This window comes from Schistocerca nitens, chromosome 4, assembly GCF_023898315.1.
Source record: "Schistocerca nitens isolate TAMUIC-IGC-003100 chromosome 4, iqSchNite1.1, whole genome shotgun sequence".
NCBI lineage: Eukaryota > Metazoa > Arthropoda > Insecta > Orthoptera > Acrididae > Schistocerca > Schistocerca nitens.
This window is the reverse complement of record NC_064617.1, coordinates 31,491,894-31,513,569: the sequence shown is the minus strand read 5'-3', so window position 1 is coordinate 31,513,569 and position 21,676 is coordinate 31,491,894. Positions and strand designations below refer to the sequence as shown.

Below are 21,676 nucleotides of genomic sequence, written 5' to 3'. Positions count from 1 at the left end.
AGGTGTAATACAGTAAACTTCTAATTATTCAGGGGAATGTGCATGAGAAGACACACAAATAATCGAAAAACATGAATAATAAAGATATATTCAAACATGCATCCCTTGTTTGAAATTTTATCTCAGTTTTGTGCATAGGTGCTGAAGCCTGTTTATTTCTTAAAATGGATGGTAATGTCAGTGTGTTTCTGAGAGGAGTTGAATTTTTTTTGCATGGAATTTCAGATTATTCTTGGAACAATAATGTCATTGTACCGAAAACTCCTCTGGCCTTTTTAATCTAGAAGAGTATCACCATACTGCAATGCGGTTCAATGACTGACAAGGTCAGTGTCCTCATCCCTATCTTTACATTCAATTTCCTCTTCTTTGTTTTGTTATGAAGCAGCAGTAACAATTTTGGCATTACTCGTGTATTGGAAGCCATTTTCACATGCATCAGTGATCAGCCACTCATTCAAGTTTCCTCCATTGACATCTTCAAAACTATTTAAATCTGTTGCCAGATTAATTACTTGTGCAGACGTTATTTCTTCATAACTAAAACCTTGAAAATCACTTTCTTCTATATCTGAATGAATTTTCATCCAGCTTCACTTCCAGTCGTGCATCAGAAATTCCATGTATGGGATACTGATGTGTTTACTGGTCTGTTGGCTATATAATGGGAGCCAATTAGGTGGTAAAAACTTAGTTATGACAGGTCATAATCAGATCCAAGAATCCGCTCATCAGGATGTGAAGGAGCAGTAACAAGCAATAGAATAGCATTCTGTGGCAAGACATTCTCTCCTAGAAATCACTGAATTTGTGGTACAGAAGTGTGTGGAATCAGTTTTGAAAATTTCACTATCCATTCAGGCAACTTTTTAGTTGTAGTAATGCGCAGGGAGATCCTTAGTTGTGATATCCTTGAATGCTCATTTTTTTAGTATTATTATTGTTATTTTCCACTCACTAGTAGTTTCACTTTGTGGTTCCCAGGAGGATTAGCTGTCACAAAATTTTGATGTGTTCTTTAGATGACTTATAGCCAGGAGCTTCAAATTTGCTCATAAAAGCAGGCGTTCTGGCTGGTAGCCATTTCCTATACAAACCACTTTTCTCTGCATTATAAATTTGGTCTGGTGTGAAATTCTCTTCTTCCACAAATTTATGGAACTCTGCTTGGAAGGGATCAGCTGCCTTAACATTTGAGGTAAGCCACTCTCCTTGCACAGTAACTTCACCATTCCCATAACGTTGTTTGAATCTGGTTAGCTACCCAGATGAGGAACTAAATTTTCCCTCTAACCCTAGAGCTTCATGAAAAATATAGCTTTTTTGACACTTATTGCACTTGAAACAATGACACCACCTTCTCATTTTTGCTAAAGCATTGCAAAGTCATCAAATGTAGCTCTCTTCATGCTTTTTTATGTAGGTGGTCCATTTCCTGATGAAATCTTATATTTTCTGCTTATCCTTTGTAATGTCCCAAACAGTTTGCAATCAGCACTTAGCTTTGCAGTAGTTTTCCCCTTCTCAAATCATTCAAATAATCCTAACTTTCATTTTAATGTCAACACATTTCTTTTGTTTCTCTGTAATCTCTTTTAAAAAATTTCTTTTAACTTGCTTCATTGACAGTTACACACTGTTTGACATCAGGAAACTGAAATTTGTCTTCCATTTATGTGGAACAGGTTGGCCAGTAACAATGTACATGTTACTTTTTTGTCATGTGGCAGTCGTTTAAACAATGGGAATGGCAGTTTTTGTCACATGGTTGTTTATTGCTGTTTTCTAGAGAAAAGATTGCAGATCCTTTTTTTTTTTTTTCATGCACGAATAATTCGCAAACTTGATAATCTGCACACAAATAGAGTGGAAAGAATTACCTGTGTCACACAAAAGTGTTGGCATGTTAAAACTTCTTCATTATTGGTAGAATATTGTGGAAAGAAGTGAATTATAGAACAGTCTGGGATAATAGACCGGCCATGCACTGTAGGCTTACTGTCAGAACTTTAGTTAAGAGGACATGTACCATGGGTGTAGATTTGCCCTCCAAAACTGGCTACTCATGAATGTCTAATGCCTAATTTTGGAGTCACCCAGACTACAGAAAAGAGCAGTCAACTATGATTCGGTAAATAGTATGGGAATGGCATAATGTTTTGTCATTTTCATATGTGGAGTTCAGTTAAATGATAATAGTTTCTTTTTTGAAGTAATGAACCAGCTGATAAAATTTTTATGATTACAATATAAAATATAATGTTCTGAATAACTTCCAGTATGAATTTTCACTCTGAAGTGGAGTGTGCATCGATTTAAAATTAATTGGCAGATTAGAACTGTTTGTCGGATCAGGACTTACATCTGGAACCTTTAAATTTTCCTGGTAAGTTATTGAAGGTACTGGTGGAAGTAATGGTCTGAGATCAGATCGTGAGTCATGCTTTGATAGCTCAGTCGATATAGAACTTGTCTGTGAAAGGCAAAGGTCACAGGTTCAAGTCCAGCCCTGGCATATGCTTCAAATCTGCCTGGAAGTTTCATTCGAAATAAATATTTCAGTTTCTTTGATGTATGTTTGAACTTATTGCAATAATACACAAAAATAAAGATTGTAAATAAATCATTTGAAGAGTAAGATTCATAGCATTACGTATAATCTTGGAAAACATACGTAACCAATCTTGACAGGATCCTGTATCAAAAAGATGACACTTAATGAATGAAGTAGTAGCAGGATAGTTGTTAAGTTCAGTTCTGTGGTCAAGAGTAACGTTTTACGCTGAGACTAAATAAAGTAATGCCAGTAATGATAAATCTGAACAAATTAGTTTTCAAGAAACCCAGAAATTACTATTTCCATGTAAAAAATTAAGCAGAATCTGGGGCAGAAATGGAAACTAGAAACATCAGCCTTCTGTGAGTTTTTGAGAAGACTCTTGACAAGAAATAATATTGGCTGTTTGCTTTCATCTCAGGTGGCAACCATCTGCAATCGAGAATGAATCTTTGACAATTCCAGCCACTCATGCCAGCAAAGCATCAGAAAAATAAATGTCAGTCACAGTGCTGAGAGAAAAGCCAACAGCCAATACATCATAAGTGAAAAAATAAATAAATTAATTAATTAATAAAAAATAAAAAATGCACAGCATTTTATTTATTTTGGCAGAAGGTGCAATTATAAAACTGAATTTTGAATATATTTAATGGCTGTGAACAGTTGAAGCTGCTTTACACTTTGCAGCTGGCCATCAGCAAGACAGTCTAGAGCATGAAGAGCATGGTACCCAGTATCAATGCTCAGCATATGGCATGTGAGACACTGCCTCCAAAGTTGTGCGGACACTGGTCTAGTAATGTGCCAATATCTCCAGGGTGTACTGTGGGTACATCAATTTGAGGAAAGTTTCCACTGCCAGAGTCAGCTGCAATCAGTAACAGCATGTTTTTAACAGGGGTCACCATTGCCTGTTACAAATTGTAGCAGGATCACATTATACTAAATCAACTGTGATTTCAATTCCAGACAACAGTCACTTTTACACATCAGAGTCTGTCGCCTCAGTATTCTACCAGTAACCAGAGTCTTTGTAAATTATAAGTTCATGAATATTTTTCCCTTTTCTCCTATTTTTCTGTTTACTTTACTTCCTCTCTTCATTGTATGAAGTCAGTATAAACTACACTTAATGCTGGATGCAGAGAAAATATGTGTGATGTTCTAATGCAACATTTATAGGGCAGTTTCATGTCGTATCTTAAGTTTTGCTTGTATTATTCCAAAGGAAGTATACCTAAAGTAGACAAAATGTTTCTTCAGCAGAAGGTATCAGTAAGAATATTGTGTAAAATATAAAACCGTAACAAGTTGCAGAAGCCTTTATAAGAATCTTGGAATTCTTATACTCACCTCCCAATACATTTACTCCTTAATGGTTTTTGTTGCTGATGATAAATATCAGTTTCAACAGTTTGTGATATGACCATTCACAGTATGAGACACAAAAATAATTATCATGTAGATTGTACTTCCTTGTCTAGTGTTCAGAATGTTGTTATGTAGGGTATTTAACTAGCTCCCATATAACAGAAAGCAAGAAATTGGGAATACTATCAATTTGAAAGAAAAATTTAAAGAAAACCTTGTTAGTAACTCAACAAATTATTTGAATATCTAGATTCTGGGACTGGAACCGTTTTTTGGGCACATGACAAAAAGCAATGTTTATTAAAAATATTGTATGAAAAATGAATGATGTACTATAAATAGTAGTCAGTATTAATTATAGATGTAAAAAGTACTTTCTCCAAAACATACCATTCCAAACAAGTTGTAAATTTTAAGCTGCTGTGAGCAGCTAGTGAAACTGAGAAGGCACCAGCATTTCTTAAATTACCACCTTCCTTACTAATTTACTCAATTAAATTTATAAGGCATAAGCATGAATAAAATTAAGCATTTTAGTGATAAATTTCTTGTCCAGCATGAAGAACATATCTGTGATGATTCCACAACTGTGGTAACGATTTTGAAGAAAATGTCAGCACTTGTTGCACTTTTCTTTTTACTTTAAACCACAATAGGTTTTGGCCTCCAAGACACCCTGTGCCTGATTTATACCAATAGATAATGGCCTTGGATTGGGCCCAAGGCAGTAATGGTTTAAAATAAAGAAAAAATAAAGAAAATTACACCTGCTGCTGACATTTTCTTGAAACTTTTAGTGATAATTTATTGTTAACACAGGACACACATATAATTTGTATGATGTCTTTGTCTCATGTTAATATATACTTTTACACATTCCACATCCTTAATGTTCTCCTTATTGATGAGATCTATTGCCTACTATGAATGAATGAATGAGTGAGTGAATGAATGGTTACTGTATTAGAGAAGGAAAGTTGCTACTCATCATATAGCAGAGATGCTGAGTCACGATAGGCACAAAAAAAGATTCACACAATCATAGCTTTCGACCATTAGACGCAAGTAGACGCGCGCGCGCGCGCACACACACACACACACACACACACACACACACACACACACACACACACACACACACACACACACACACACACAAAATGCAACTTGCACACATGTCTGCATTCTCAGATAACTGAAACCACACTAAGACTGAGACTGCAGACATGTTTGCAAGTTGCATCTGCATGAGTGTGTGTGTGCGTGTGTGTATGTGTGTGTATTGCTGACAAAGGCCTCAATGACCTAAAGCTATAATTGTGTGAATCTTTTTGTTGTGCCTATTGTGACTCAGCATCTCCGCTATATGGTGAGTAGCAACTTTCCTTCTCTATTATTGTTACGTTCCATCCTGGATTTTCCATTGTTTGAATGGTTACTATAATATAAATGATTTATTACTGAAAAATAAGTATGTTCAAACTGTAGATGTAGAGTGTCTGCTGAGACCTAAGAAACCTTGGAGGCCCTAATCTGGCCAGAGTAAACAAGTGAAAGCATAAAATAAATCAGTAAGTAAATGTTTCTGCTTTACCATTACCTGTTGGATTTCCTGGATTTATAATCACTATAGCACGAGGGTTACATACTTTTCTAGCTTCATCTATGGCACGTTGCAGCTCAGCTAGATCCAAGCCCCAGCAACTTTCTTCCTCTAGATAATATGGTATCTAAAAAACAAAATCTTGCAAAAGGAATGACTTCCACAGCTCATTCATGTGCAAATTACGGAACACAAAACACTCGTACAGAAAGATTAAAGAAGAGCAAGACCAAAATAAATTCACTGACCTGCACCATGTTAAATTCTGAAAGAGTAGCAGAGTATGTAGGATACTGGGGAATTGGAGTCATGACACCAGCCTTTTTCCCATTCATTTCTCCTATCAGCAAGTACAGCACCATCTGAAACATCAATATCATTGATAAGAAAATATTTTTCACTTTTCAGTTATTGTTAATTAACAAATATGTGTATGAGCAAGGAAGGGGTTGTTGCAGTGGTGTGTGTGGAGTGTACAACCATGTGTGTGTTATCACATTCCTTAACACATTCAGCACTATGCCCGTACACTATACGAGCACACATGTATCGGCCATGTGGAAAGCGCCTTTATCCCATATGGGCACATCTTTTCCATCCACTGAAATGCGTTTGCTACATGACTGCTGCCTGTAGGATAGCTGTAGTAGTGGGACAGTGCACAAATGGTTTAATTCGTACCTAACTGGAAGAGTGCAGAAAGTTGAAATAAGTAGTTCTCATAACATGCAAAGATCAGCACATTCCTCAAACTGGGGAACTATCAAGAATGGGGTTCCACAAGGGTCAGTCTTGGGTCCTTTGTTGTTCTTAATATATATTAATGACTTGCCATTCTATATTCATGAAGAGGCAAAGTTAGTTCTCTTTGCTGATGATACAAGTATAGTAATCACACCTGACAAACAAGAATTAACTGATGAAATTGTCAATACTGTCTTTCAGAACATTACTAAGTGGTTCCTTGTAAACGGACTGTCACTGAATTTTGATAAGACACAGTACATACAGTTCCGTACAGTGAATGGTATGACGCCATTAATAAATATAGACCTTAATCAGAAGCATATAGCTAAGGTAGAATATTCCCAATTTTTAGGTGTGTCCATTGATGAAAGATTAAATTGGAAGGAACACATTGATGATCTGCTGAAACGTTTGAGTTCAGCTACTTATGCTATTAGGGTTATTGCAAATTTTGGTGATAAACATCTTAGTAAATTAGCTTACTACGCCTATTTTCACTCATTGCTTTCATATGGCATCATATTTTGGGGTAATTCACCACTGAGGAATAAAGTATTTATTGCACAAAAGCGTGTAATCAGAATAATAGGTGGAGTCCACCCAAGATCATTCTGCAGACATTTATTTAAGTATCTAGGGATATTTACAGTAGCTTCTCAGTATATATAGTCTCTTATGAAATTTGTTATTAACAACCAAACCCAATTCAAAAGTAATAGCAGTGTGCATAACTACAATACTAGGAGAAAGGATGATCTTCACTATTCAAGATTAAATCTAACTTTGGCACAGAAAGGGGTGAATTATACTGGCACTTAAGTCTTTGGTCACTTACCAAATAGTATCAAAAGTCTGACAGATAACCAACAAGTATTTAAGAAAAAATTAAAAGAATTTCTGAATGACAACTCCTTCTACTCCATAGAGGAATTTTTAGATATAAATTAAGAAAACTAAATAAATAAATAAATAAACACAAAAAATAAACAAGTTGTTAAATTAACTTAATTATGTCATGTATTGGAAAATTTGGCTCGTTCCACATCATTGCAAAATATCGTATTCATGATCCATGGAACTAGTATTAATCTAATATAGTCACATTTTGTTCACTAGATGCAGCAGCAGTAGTCTATTTACAAGTATCCCTTCACTGAACATGTATGAACATCAGACATTAACTTTCAGAATTGTCATGGAGGACAGAAACATGCTACCAAAAAGCTTCAAAACAAGGAACCTGAATTCCCCCCCCCCCCCCCCCCCCCTTCTTTTATTCAAGCAAAACAATGAAGTGGAAAAAAATTTTCTTTCACATTTTCTCAGTCTACTGTTAATTGTTTTATTTTCCAGAAGGAAGTCACCAAGCAAAATATATCTCAAGTGGAATTTATAAAAAAAAAAAAAAAGTTAGCTTGGACTTGGTAGCTGCAAGAAGAGACATTATACCACTGGAACCATCACTAACCATTAGCCTAGATAGAAATTTTGTTCGCTATTTTATAGAAAAGGTACTACCCACTGCCAACAAAGTAAAAACCACATGCTACTGTGAAGTTTGTTCTGATGAAGGAGGGTAGGAGGACATGTTGAATTGCAGACAGGCACAATGAAAAGATTGTTATATATTAAGCTTTCGGCTAAACCCTTTACTGGAAATATGAAACACACATGCATTCACATAAGCAAGCACACCTCATAAACAGATGACTGCCTGAGCAGCAAGAAAAAGCACTCGCGTTTGTAGGTGTTCTTTCTTGTGCAAATATATGTGTGCTTCTCTTTCCTGATAAAAGCATTGTCTGTGAGCTTAATGTGTAACAGCCTTTTTGCTGTACCTGTCTGTTACTCAATGTTTCATCTTTAAACTGAGTAGCAATTTGTCCTTTCCATAATTGTTGATATTCCAACGTGGACCTTCCTGTGTTTGAAAGGAAGGAAAGAGACTGTGTACAAGAAAAGAAAGCAGTTGATGGGGCAAAAAGTGCAATGTTTGACTTTGTGTACCACAATGTTTTCAAATTACCATTTGGAAGTAGATTATCTACAAATTCCATGTAATCATTCTTGTCTCACAGTATGAATTTTTTTCAATCTGCTTTAAATCCTTGGGAGCAAATATAACACCTTTTCTGGGTGGTGGTGGTTGTGGTGGGGGGCGGGGAGGGGGTGGTGGTGTGTTTTTTCATGTTTTGGCAATGCTAATACACCAATACTGATGTGAACATGTGTATAAGCAAGCATATTTCATAATTTATAAATTATGGGGTTTAAAATGCTGCTAGATGTGTGCCTCTAAGATGCTTCACCACTGAGTGATGGTTCCGTCAGTTTGCTGGAAAATTACCAGTTCACCTATGCAGTCGAAGGGGAGGGATGGCAGTGCTGAATGTATTAATAATTTAATGACATCACAATTAGAGTTTTGCTACCTTTATGCCTGTAGTCGCGCCACATGTCATGACAATATCCTCCCAAGAGCTTGGGGCACCATCTCTCCTTTCTATAAATTCTGCTACATGTCTACGGATCACTTCAGTTCCAGCAGATTCAGGATAAGACCCTAGAAAAAATTTATTAAGCACTTTTGAAAAATACTAATGTTGCAGTGAACTTAAATAGGTTAGAGTGATTGAAGTAAGTAATTTAGTATTAAAGTCAGTCACACAAACCCACACTGCCACCTGGACAACTAGCCAGGATCTCTTTGACTCGATATTTTACATCGTAGGGAAACCTGGGGTCGTCCAATAACACTGGATATGAAACCATAGCAAGCACCTAAAATAGATACTCCAGTAGAAAGACAATATTAATATATATTCATAATATATAAATTTCATTTGGAAGTAAAATTCATTGCAAAATTTTTAATTATATTTACTAAAGTTACCTGTCTAACAAATGTGATAGGCACTTGCCCCATGCTATGACAGTCACCAATGTTTGCTTTAATAACTTCTGTAAATGGTTTCTTGACACCCTGCACAAAACAACCAAACAGTAACAAGTCAGTTAAAAACAACAATGGTTTTTGAATTACAATATGTATAGTACTGACAAGACTCGAACAAAAGAGAGGGGAGGGGTGGGGGTGCGTGTAAGCTTGAGTGGCTCATTCTACCTGTAACCCCCCCCCCTCCCCTCTGCAGGCAGACACACACACACACACACACACACACACACACACACACACACACACAGACACACACACACACACACACACACACACACACACACACAAAAAGTAAACTGTTTAGCTTTCAGTCTTTTGTCATGTGGCCCCTATAACACTAAATAAATGAAAGGTGAGCCACTCACACTGTAGCACACTTAATTCTCTAGCCAAAGAGTTGTAATTCGCAAAACAAGTAATTTTAAAATCTGTGCTGCTCTCAGATTGTCATCTGCAAAACAGAGGTCAGGTCTCCACTTACAGTTACACTTACGCTGTTTCAAGAAGTAAAAGACACTTGTTAATTGGAGCCACACTGAAATTTGTTTACTACAGACACTAAAAATAATCTCATACCATGGTAGTATGAGCCAATGCATAATTAAAAATGGAAATGGGTCTTTAAAAAAAAGAAATTTTTAGAAATAATAGTCTGTCAGTCACTGTTTATTATCTCAAGATTATTGGTTTCACACACTGTTGCCAATCTTCAGAGCTGTTAAACATATAACTATAAATGATAGTAGGATGTTAATTCTGAGTTAAGTATTACAAAGCTAACAAATTTTTATCTTTTGACAAAACTCATAGCTGTAATCAATACATACATCCTACTGTAAGTTCAGGAGACACAGCTCATTTTCCTAGATTGTTACCAACTTCTTACAGTTTTTATGGTATTATAGTGTTTTTATAATGTTTGTTGGCAAGTTGTCTTTCAAAATTATTTAACTTAGGTAGTATATATCCACTTTAAACAATGGAAAATCCAGGATGGACTGTAACAATATCATCATGAGAAGGGAAGTTGCGCGCGCGCGCGCGCACGCACACACACACACACACACACACACACACACACACACACACACACACACACACACACACCTTTCGCAACCCAAGGTTGCTTCATCAGGAAAGAGGGAAGGATAGGGAAAGACGAAAGGATGTGGGTTTTAAGGGAGAGGGTAAGGAGTCATTCCAGTCGACTTAGGCGGAAAAAAGGACAGGTATACACTCACACCACACACATATCCATCCGCATATATATATGCAACTCACACACATGACTGAGACAGTCTCAGGCAACTGAATGGCATTGTGGTTTCAGGTAGGGTTAAGGAAGCTCGTAAATATCTGGAAAGGTTCGACATTCAAGAAGTTCAGATGTTAAATAGGGATACATTTTGGACTATGATTCGAAATTCGGAAGGATTTCAAGTCGAAAGAACTAAGAAGACTGGAAGGACCTGGATGGATGAACAAAAGCAACAGCACAGCATCCATATGAAGGAGCACTGGAGAAAGAGGGCACTTCAGACAAAGAAGAAATAGAATTGGTGATCCTAAGTGGTCAATTCACAAATAAAGAAAATAGAGAAAGCTGAATTTCACAAAGTATTTGAATGTGAAAACCATATTATTTCCTACAGAGAGATTTTCATTCTCCCAGGACATCACAATATGCTAGCATTCAATGAGTTCTATAATCCTGCAACAACTGATGACAGGGATGTAGACCTATAATTGTGTGCATTTGTCCAAGGGCTATCTTGAATGATGGGGGAATTTTTGAATTGCTTGGAACCCTTTGTTGTTCTAGTACTTATTTGAAACTGTTGTCAAGTGGGAAATAAGTTCTTCGTACACATATATTGTACGGATAGGTTGAAGTTTGGTATACTGGAAGTTAGAGAAGTGTGATGATAAGAAAAGCAGAACTTCTGATCCAAGAGTACAGGGATATAAATACAAAATAAAACAGTGGTCATGCAGGAGCATGTCTAATAATAAATAATAAAATAGGAATTGGGGTAAGCTTCCATGAACAACACAGTGAATGCATTATCATATCACATGGAGCCATTAGTTACCACAACAGTACAAGTTCATATGCCAACTAATTCTGTAGATGAAGAGATTGAAAGAATGTGTGATGAGGTAACAGAAATTCTTCAGATATTTAATGGACATGAGAATTTAATTGTGATGGGGGACTGGAATATGACCATATGAACAGGACATGAAAGAAAAATGATAGGAGAACATTGACTGGGGGAAAGTCATGAGAGAGGAAGACACATGGTAGAATTTTGCTAATAACATAATTTAATAAGTAGTAGTAATGGGTTTAAAATCATGAAAGGAGGCTACATATTGAAAGATACCTGGAGATACAGGAAGGTTTCAAATATACTACAGATTTTTAAGACAGAGATCTCAAAACCAGATTTTGAAGTGCATAACATTTACAAGGACAGAACTGGACTCTGACCATAATATATTGGTTATGAAATGTGGATTAAAACTGAGGAATTGCAGAAAAGAGAGAAATTAAGGAGTTTGGACTTCGATAAGTTAAAAGAACTAGCAGTTGTTGAGGGCTTCAAATGGAGTGTTAGGCATCAATTAACTGAAACAGGAATAAAGAAGACAGTTAAAGATGACTGGGTAGCTTTGAGAGATGAAATAGTGAAGGCAGTGAAGGATCAAATAGCAAAAGATAAAGAAGGCCCAGCAGAAATCTTTTCATAACAAGCAAAGTATTGAATGCAATTGACAAAAGGAGAAAATACAAAAATGCAGCGGGTGACACCGGCAAAAGCACCAAAAATTAGTTGTATGTGATGACTTTAACATTAATTTATAAGTAGTTGTGCAAGAAAAGGAATGTTGGAAGAGGTTTTAAATTACTATCTTCTAATGCATAATTTGTTCTTTCCAACCAAAGTGTAGGGGAACAGTAGCACAACTATAGACAACATTCTTGTTCATTCTTCATTAATAGAGCAACATTCCATTAGTAAAAGCATAATTGGCCTTTCAGATCATGACACACAAATTTTAACACTAAAAGGGATTTGTGCATGATCACATTTTATATGTAATTACAAACTGTTTAGAAGTGTGTGACGAACAGCACAAGGTTGAGCGTTTAAAGTCAAGATACTGTAAAAATATTACTGTTGCTGATAAGTCAAATATATGTGCAGTATTTAACAATAACTTTCTGAGTATAAGAGGTGAATTAAATAAAAACCTTTTTTTTCACGGAATCATATGACACTCTTAGAAAACAGCTTTTGATGACTGCCATTTGAAATAAACTTCTTTGTTACTGACAAGGGAAAGTTTGACTCAATAATTAAATTGCTGAAGACGAAGAACTCTCATGGATATGATGGGCCATCTAGCATAAAACTAGGGTATGGCGCTGTGTATGTTGGCCCAGTACTTAGCCATATTCATAGATTTCCCCATAGGGATGGTCAATTTCCTGGAAGAGTAAAGTACTCAGGAGTTAAACCATTTTATAAAAAAGGAGAAAATGATAATGTTGACAATTTTAGACCTATTTCTACACCATCAAACTTATTTATACATAAGGGTAATTAGTCATTTCAGTTCACATAATTTGCTGAAATGTATAGTTTGTTTGTATAAGTGGTTTGACAACTGAAAAAGCTTCATTCTCTTTTCTCTGCAATGCAATGGACATGTTAAATAAAAAGCTTCTTACACTAGGTGTCTTCTTTGATTTAACTAGGGTGTTTGATAGTTCTGATCATAAAATATTATTGCAGAAGTTGGATCATTATTGAATAAGACTAGCAGCTCACAATTGGTTCCCCTCATACTTTAAGAACAGACAGCATAAGATAATTCTTCACAGTATAAAGGATAACCGTGATAAGTAGTCTGACTGGGCATGATTAAGTGGGCAGGTGCCTCAGTTGTCAGTGCTGGTACCGCTGCCATTTCTTACATGTGTAAATGATATGCCTTCCAAAGACAGGTAATTCCAAAATATTTTTGTTTGCTGATGACTCAAGTTTTGCAGTGAAGATTGTTGAGTGCAGCATGGGCAGTGTATCAAATAATGCAGTTCTGGACCCAAGTTCATGGCTTGTAGGAAACAAATTTATGCTAAATCACAGTAAGATTTGGCTTTTACAGTTAATAACACACAGTTAAACTAAAACTGACATTTTGATTACACAAAATGAGCACATGTTTAGTGAGTCTGAACAGTCTAAATTCTTAGGTGTTCAGACAGATGGTAAGCTATCACTGAAAGTCCAGGTTCAGGATCTTGTTCAGAAAGTGAATGCTACTATACTGACTTTTACAACATATTTTCATAAGTGATATCCAATCTGAAGTTAGGCTACTTTGCTTATTTTCATTCACTTATGACACTCGGAATAACTCTTCCCATTCACAAAGGGTATTTTTTACTCAGAAATGGACCGTTCAAGCAATGTGGGATGTAAGTTTGCTAACATCTTGTTGACCCCTATTCCGGAATCTGGGAAGGCTGACATTGGCCTCTTAAACATATGTTTTCTTAAATACTATTTGTTGCTAACTAGATAAGCTTATTCCCAAGAATCAGCAGCTTTTATTCAGTTAATACTAGGCAGAAATCCAATCTGCATTTGCATCACACCTCCCTGACTCTTGTGCAGAAAGCCATGCAGTATTCTGCTGCATCCATTTTCATTAAGGTACCACAAGAATAAAAAAAAATCTTAGCAGTAATCCATTCACTTTCATGTCTAAGTGAAGAATTTCTTCATGGCTTACTACTCCTATTCTGTTGGGTAGCTAATGGAAAAAAATTAAGACGATTCCTGTGTTATGTTTTTGATTATGCTAATATATACTCAGCATCTTGTCTGAATAGGATACATGTAAATTCTTTTGATCAGTTATTAACTTTTCTGATGTTAATTTTATGTACTGACTTCTTCCACGAATATGTCAATTTGCTCCTCAGTCTGGACCTACAGAACTAAAAGTGTAAAATGGAAAGAAAAAAAAACACATATTTCTAAAGAGTGAAATTGACAGGCAGTGCAATATGGCAAATCAGGAATGGCTAGATGAGAAATGCAAGGATGTAGAAGCGTGCATAACTAGGGGAGAGATAGATGCCACACATAAGGAAATTAGAGAGGGAGAAAGAGAAGCTGTTGTATGGATATTAAAAGCTAAGATGCAAGCCAGTACTAAGCAAAGAAGGGAAAGCAGAAATATGGAAGGAATGTATAGAGGCCCTATGCAAGGGAAATGAACTCCAGCATAATATTGTAGAAAGGGAAGACGAAGCTGCTGTGTCGTCCAAACAAGACACAGCCAGGGCAAAAGCACCACAGGCACAAAGATGCGAACTGGTGCCAGTGCCATAGAGACTCGGCACTTGTGCGCATTCCACCGGCACCACGGGCAGTGCTGAGGATGAAGGTATCGACTTCGCCTTGGCCAATTGCCGGCCAAGTACAATCTGCCGTGACCAGAAGACAACGGACAGAAACTTACTCAGAAGATAGAGGAGCAGCTCTCGTTCACTTGGTTGTAGATCATCATCCATGGCTGACTTAGATAGGGAATGTCATATAGTGAACTCTTAGAAGCGAACAGACAGTTGTCGTAAATTGCATTTGCCATGTACTGCAAAGTTTACCCGTGATTATTTGCACTGAGCCATTGAAGGCCCTTTCTGTGTTATATTACAAGCAGTGTTGCAGACTTCATTATTTGACAAGTCACAAAAATAGGTAAACCTTTTTAACTCATTTGTGTGATTTTCGTTACTAATTTGTTGGAGTGTAGTAGAACCTTCGTTCTCCTACCCTGTTACCTGACCCTGGGGCATAGCTGTGTCATAGTGTCAGGGAGAAACTGTCCTAGTGGTGTGCTGCACCAGAATACGTTTTAGGAACTCATAATCTCGGCCTACCGTAGCAACAGTGGCAACACAGCCTTCACAGGGGTAACGACGAGGCCTTTACAAAACTGGCGACGACGGTTTACAAAATTGCCGACGAGGGCTTACTAAAGAAGTAGAGGAAGATGATATGGAAGATATACTGGGAGACAAATGAGACAGCTAAATTGAAATAAGGTCCCTGGCGTGTACAATATTGCATAAGATCTATTGGGGTCCTCGGGAGAGGTCGTCGTGACAATCCTATTCCACTTAGGTTGCAAAATATGTGAGAGGCGAAATATACCATCAGACTTAGAAGAACGTAATAACACCAAATACAAAGACGGTAGATGCTGGTAGGTGTGAATATTAATAAACTACCAGACTAATAAGTCATTGATGCAAAATACTTACACGAATTATTTACAATAGAATGGAAATCTGATAAAAGGCTAAGGACAATTTGGGTTTTTGGTGAAATGTGGCAACATGTGAGGCAATACCGGTCCTGTACTTTATCTTAGAAGACAGGTTAAAGAATGGCAAACCTACACGTTTGGGGAAAGTGTTTGATTGGATGCCCTCTTTCGATACTCAGAAACGGCATTCCCCACACTCGCGCATCGAAGATGCCCTCTCGTGTGTGAAGGTCCTAGGATTATTGCGTTAGAACAATGTACCACACTCGGTCGACCGTGTTTGACATTTAAACATTTACCACTATGCACCACCACCATAAAGAATTTACAGTGAGATAGTGTTAGATCCGCTTCCAGACAGGGGATTGTGCATGTGTATATGAGACTGAGCTGCTCACCCGTCCAGATAGTTCCTTTCAGTATGCTGCTGTTTACCACTACTTAATAAGTGACCATCAGTGAGTTGAAAAATCTTAGTGCCAGCTTATCAGCTGTCTTCGAAGTTATTGTAAAAGTGGAGAACGCTCAACGTGGTACAGAGGTGCATTTCGCCGAGTCGGAATAGGACCGACGTGAGAGATCGAAGATCTGTCGACGACGGTGTATGAGACACATTCTCGAGATGTCGATATGTTCAGCAGTACGAGCCCGACACTGGTCGTCGACGTGTACACTGTCTGATCAAAAGTATCCGGAACTGTGTAGTGTGGAACTGACCGCCAGATACTGTGAAAGGCAGACGTGCCAGTATAAGAGGAGGAGGGGACTGTAACAGCAGAATGGGATGGTCACACGAGCTCAGTGACTTTGAACGTGGACTAGTCAACCAGAGTAACAAATCCACCAGGAACATTTCAACCCTTGTAAAGCTGCCCGAGTCAGCTGTTGTTGATGTGCTGTGAGACGGAAGTAATGTGAGGGAACAACCACAGATAAACTGGCACCAGGCAGGCCTCACGTACTGGCAGACAGGGAAAGAGTTGCAAAGTTCTGCCAGCTGTTCAACTAGCACAGTGACTGTGTACAGCTACCTAAAAAGAACGGCATACTACGATCGGGCAGCTCCTCGTAAGCCGTGCATTCCTTTGGCCCGTAATGTGTGGTGATTGAGATGGCGTAAAGAACAACTTCACTGTACAGTGGATGACTGGGAACGAGGAACTTGGAGTGCTGAATTACACTAGATCCTGTGGCAGTCTAATGAAAAGGGTTTGCGTTTGGCAAATGTGTGGAGAGAATTACCTGTTGTGATGTGTAGTGCCAACAGTGAAGTACAGAACAGATGGTGTTAGAGTAAGGGGGTGCTCTTCATGTTCCCCTTATTGCACTTAAGAAAATGTTAAATGCAAGAGAATATGAACACATTTTACATCATTGTGTTCAGCTCAAAGTAGAGGAACAGTTTGGAGGCGACGACTGTTTCTACTGACCCTGTGGTTTCTACTGACCCTGCGACAAAGTAGCACTGTAAGACAATGTTTCGTGCATAATACTAGTCCTGAAACGGACTAGTCTGCCCAGAGTCCTGACCTGAACGAAATGGAACACCTTTTGCACGAATTACGATGTCGACCTAGCACCAGCTTCCAGTGTCCATCATCAGAACTTTTTCTGGTTTCAGTTATTGAGGAGGAAGGGGCTTCCATTTCTCCAAAGACATTCAGATACCTCATTGAAAGTGTCCTCCGTAGAGTTCATATGATGTTCACTAACTGGTGTCCAGATACTTTTCATCAGGTAGTGTGTAAGGAAGTTAACTTTTGAAAACTCTGCACACTGCATACATTTAAAATTCGTGTGAGGTGGATTAATGATTGTATGTTGGCATCAAATTTCACAACAATTTTGCCCAACGCTGTTGTGGACGTGACACACGATGGGAAGGTCATCACCTCTCCTTTTACCTACATTTTACCTCTCCTTTTTACAGTCATCAGAACCCCATACCATCATTGAAATAGTGCAGTTTTCCTATGGGTCGGCAAGAAAAACGTTTCAGACACTTTGGCACTCAGAATCGACACAAAAGTCCTCAGGAGGTGGGTGGCACGAAGAGCATCAATGAAACAACTGCTTATCACAGGGCGTTGATTCCTACACATTTTGCAGTCGAAACCAACAGTTTGCAGTCTAATGTGCTACAGAACGACATTTCTGACAAAGTTCGGCTTTGCTGACCCCCCATCTCCAGACGTTTCAACCGTATTCTATCGACTTCGTAGGGCTTCAGTCATACTGAATGCAATGTGACCCCTTTGGAGTGTAGTGCTACCACAGTTTGTGCTCTGGTATATGAAGTGGACCGTTCAAAGCCATCTGATACAATTCGAACGTGATCCAAAGTAGTAAAGGGCGTTTGTGCTGTTTCAGCCCCCCTGTTTCACACCTACCTGTGGCGTGGTCATAGAGGGTGCAACACTTACATGTGCATGAATAAAACTGGTAAAGGGTCGCTCTAACACGCCAACTCGGCAACACTGTTTTTGTTGAACACGTCAGAAATACACCTGTCCGAGACTTGACACCCATGCAGCCAAGTTGTGCCCTGTGTGCTGCTCTTGCGCCTGGGGGTAGACAACCCCACCTGTGGGGTGCCGAAGGGGTTTTATTTGTATCCAGCGTTATCCTCTGCTGCTTTCTAATGCTGCCTTTCAGGCTATCTATATTTAGGACTTTCAGTTAGATTTAATCTGGAACTCATTCTTCAGCTTACCAGCATGGAAGAATGCTGTTGACGCAGGAGTTATATAATTTCAGCGCAGGGATAGCAAAGCTAGTGACACTAGTTTCCGCTCTTGCAGCATACGGTATGACATCTGAACTATTGAGGCATCTAATTTTTCATCACGATTACAGTTTCACCAAAATAGAAATCGATAAAACAGTTGCATTGTCAGTTTGCAACGATAGCTTATTTCATTGGAATAACAACTAATTGAAAATTAACTTTGCCCCACACGTCACGAAACAGCGAGATATCACACACTTTGCACCTCGACATTAATGAATCTTATTACAATTGCGATTTACCACATACAGTCATAATTTCACAACTACGGCGAGAACGCAGAAGTACGTTGGTGGGGATGGAAGCGAGATCCATACTTGGGAATCCACTATAAAATTCATAACGGCTCCCAAGGAGCGCAGGAAGAATAATCGTTTAAATACCTCTATGTGTGCTGTAATTAACTGTAGTACAAGTGTCAGTGAAGTTTAAGCGTGTCAGGCAAGGCCAGTTACCATTTGTTGTTATATACTTTGTAACTTGCTGCAGTGCCTGAGATTTATAATATTTTTCATTTAACGAAGCATCCTCGGGGTTGACTACTATCCTTTATGCAGCTGTGTTTTGAATTATATGTATCGGACCTATGAACCATCTTCCACTGATTATGCCATCTTTGCACGCAGATGGATTCTGGTCCATCTATAGACATAAAATTAATGATCTTATTACAGTTTGCAGCTTCTTAGTGAAACTGCAGCCTCGCTGTCGAGCAGCTAACCATCTTCCTTAGCAAGCTGCACAATCAACTGTACTATTCTCAAATACAGTACGTGAGTTTAACGTCATTCCTATTCAGAGTTGCTGTGTGCTATTAACAATGAGTTAATAGTATGTTAACTGCGAGTATTTAGGATATTCTAAGACTAAATTAACATTTGAATATTTGATTTTTGAGAGAACTTTAATTAGAATTTTTCTATCTGCGGTCAGTTGAAGTTTCTACAAACGGCGCCATCGAACGACCAACACTGCAGAAGGCTGGCACCACAAAATTAATAACATGCTTGCTAAACCAAATCATAAAATCAATGACGTAATTAGGTGTATGAAAAGAGAAGCAAAAATTCTGTGTGCGCGTTATAGTGAGGGTAGAGCTGAGTACGTTAAGGTAAACGAAAAAAAGTGTACACGAAACGGGATGAAAGGTTAGTAAAAATGTACGAAGAGGATGATGAGATCAGGACTTGCTTGAGAGCTGTCTCCTACGTACAAAAGATTGACTGAAGATTAATGTGGAAATAAAAATTTACAAAATATAAATAGCTACTTATAAATAAAAAAACTTTAAAAAGTATATTGATGATGCTTGTAAGCTGATTTTAAACACATTTAAATGACAATAATGTACTTGTGCCAGTCCAAAGCATGGATAAAGTGTGATGCAATTCTCAATAATTTTAAGAATCTGGTCTCAATTCTATGGCGAGCCGTACTGTATTTGGTTTTCCGTGGTTTCTCAGATCATTCTAGGAAAATGGTGGGAGGGTTGCGTAAGGAAGCCATGGCGCCCCCCCCCCCCCCCCCCTCTCCCGTCCTACAACCACAGATCCTGGCGGAAGCTAAAGCTCTAGCGACGGCATCTGATATCTATACATTCCATGGTTTTGCAGCGTGTATTGATTTCTTGTGGAAAGCTGTCGACGCACCCTTGATATTGACCTCAGTTCGCAGCGTTCTGTATAGTACGGCTTGAAAATGCGAGCTCGGAAACCGCTAGGTACCGTCCCTCAGTTCTTTTTAGTGGACCCGTCCTCGACCCTTTTTGGGCAAAGATTTCACGCGGCTCAGTCAGCATGCGAAAACGGAACTTGACGAGGGGCGTGAAGTTTAAAATTCGTACATGCACAATTGTAGGGCAAGGTGGGCTACAGTGGCCACTCTAAGAGAAACTGAATTTTCACGAAACCATGTCTATTGATAGAACCCTGCCGCTTACACATTTTGAATGTACATGCTCTGAGATATCATACCAAATATTTTGAAGTAAAAAGCAAAACAGTATGTAGGAACTGAATGCATTTTCCTGAAGGCTTGCGTAGTGGCCATTTCTCCCTGCTGAGTGGAATAACGTGGCCAGTCTCATCTCAACAGCATCTTACTGCTAAGCCCTTACTGCCGTAGTATCTCAAACAATACTTAGTGGCCGGAGCAGACCGTTTTCAATTTTTCTGTATTAGCGCAACTATAACACAAGAGAAACGGTTTTAAATAAAATAAATCAGGCAATTCAAATTAGTCGGAAAGGGACGAAGGCTATGTGTGGGGAAGGGTTTGGTAGTGAATCTGCTCTGCAATATTATGCGTGATGTGTAGACAGTAGCTACCGTTACTCTTGTTGGGGTGAACTCGATGAGTGCTGCAGCCACTTTCGGCTACTGGACATCATGTCGGTATCAGTGTTCCCAGAGGGAACTATCAGGCCGAAAAAGGAAAACGAGAAACTACGTTTGTAGGCCAAACGATGTTCAAATATTTATATGGTAGGAAAGTATTATTCTTGTTATGAGATAACAAGAATAACATTAATGACTCAACGTTGCATGAGACAGTTGAAAATCACAATCGTTTTTATTAAAAAACAACGCAACAGTCATCCCCTGTCAAACTCACTGACAATGGTGGCATATCAGAACTCGTTTGAGTACCTCTCGGCAGACACCTCTACGGTGGGCACTTTTCCCGACCTCGCCGCTTTAGGCCCCCTTCCCCTACACACAGGACTGGTTCGAGAACATTTTCCCACACAAATGTCTTATCATTTGGCGCTTCCCTGCCCCCCCCCCTCTCTCTTTTGTACGCTTTCGCTACTAATAATGCGATACGCACTTGATCGCCGGTGTCAGCTTGGCTCTTCAAGCGGCCGCTAGCAACTGCGATACGTCCTACATGGAAATCTTACAGTTGCAACGCGTGCGATATCCCTAATAGCTAGGTGCCCTTAACGTATTGTTTGATAAGGCTAGAAATTAACGTATTTAATAATTAAAACATTATCCTCTTTTTGATTACAATATTTATAATATACCCATTAAGATCTAGTGTCAATTGATGGAAATTAAAATACGTTCATAAATATTACAACATTTTCATTTACGAAAAATAATATTTTTTGCTCCGCAGTGGCCGGCCGATGTGGCCGAACGCTTCTAGGCGCTTCAGTCTGGAACCGCGCGACAGCTACGGTCGCAGGTTCCAATCCTGCCTCGGGCATGGATGTGTGTGATGTCCTTAGGTCAGTTAGGTTTAAGTAGTTCTAAGTTATAGGGGACTGATGACCTCAGATGTTAAGTCCCATAG

The 21,676-nt window shown here is 38.5% G+C and overlaps 1 protein-coding gene across 1 annotated transcript in view; it reads right to left on the bottom strand.

Annotated features, from left to right (window-relative positions):
* The window catches only part of LOC126251998 (alanine aminotransferase 1-like), a 66,217-nt gene that overhangs the window by 29,347 nt on the left and 15,194 nt on the right, over positions 1-21,676 (bottom strand). The window contains exons 2-6 of the mRNA XM_049952781.1: positions 9,175-9,264; positions 8,954-9,062; positions 8,714-8,844; positions 5,783-5,896; positions 5,532-5,661 (exon numbers count right to left, since the gene is read on the bottom strand). Coding sequence (XP_049808738.1) covers positions 5,532-5,661; positions 5,783-5,896; positions 8,714-8,844; positions 8,954-9,062; positions 9,175-9,264 — 574 coding nt within the window. The remainder of the gene's footprint in view (positions 1-5,531; positions 5,662-5,782; positions 5,897-8,713; positions 8,845-8,953; positions 9,063-9,174; positions 9,265-21,676) is intronic.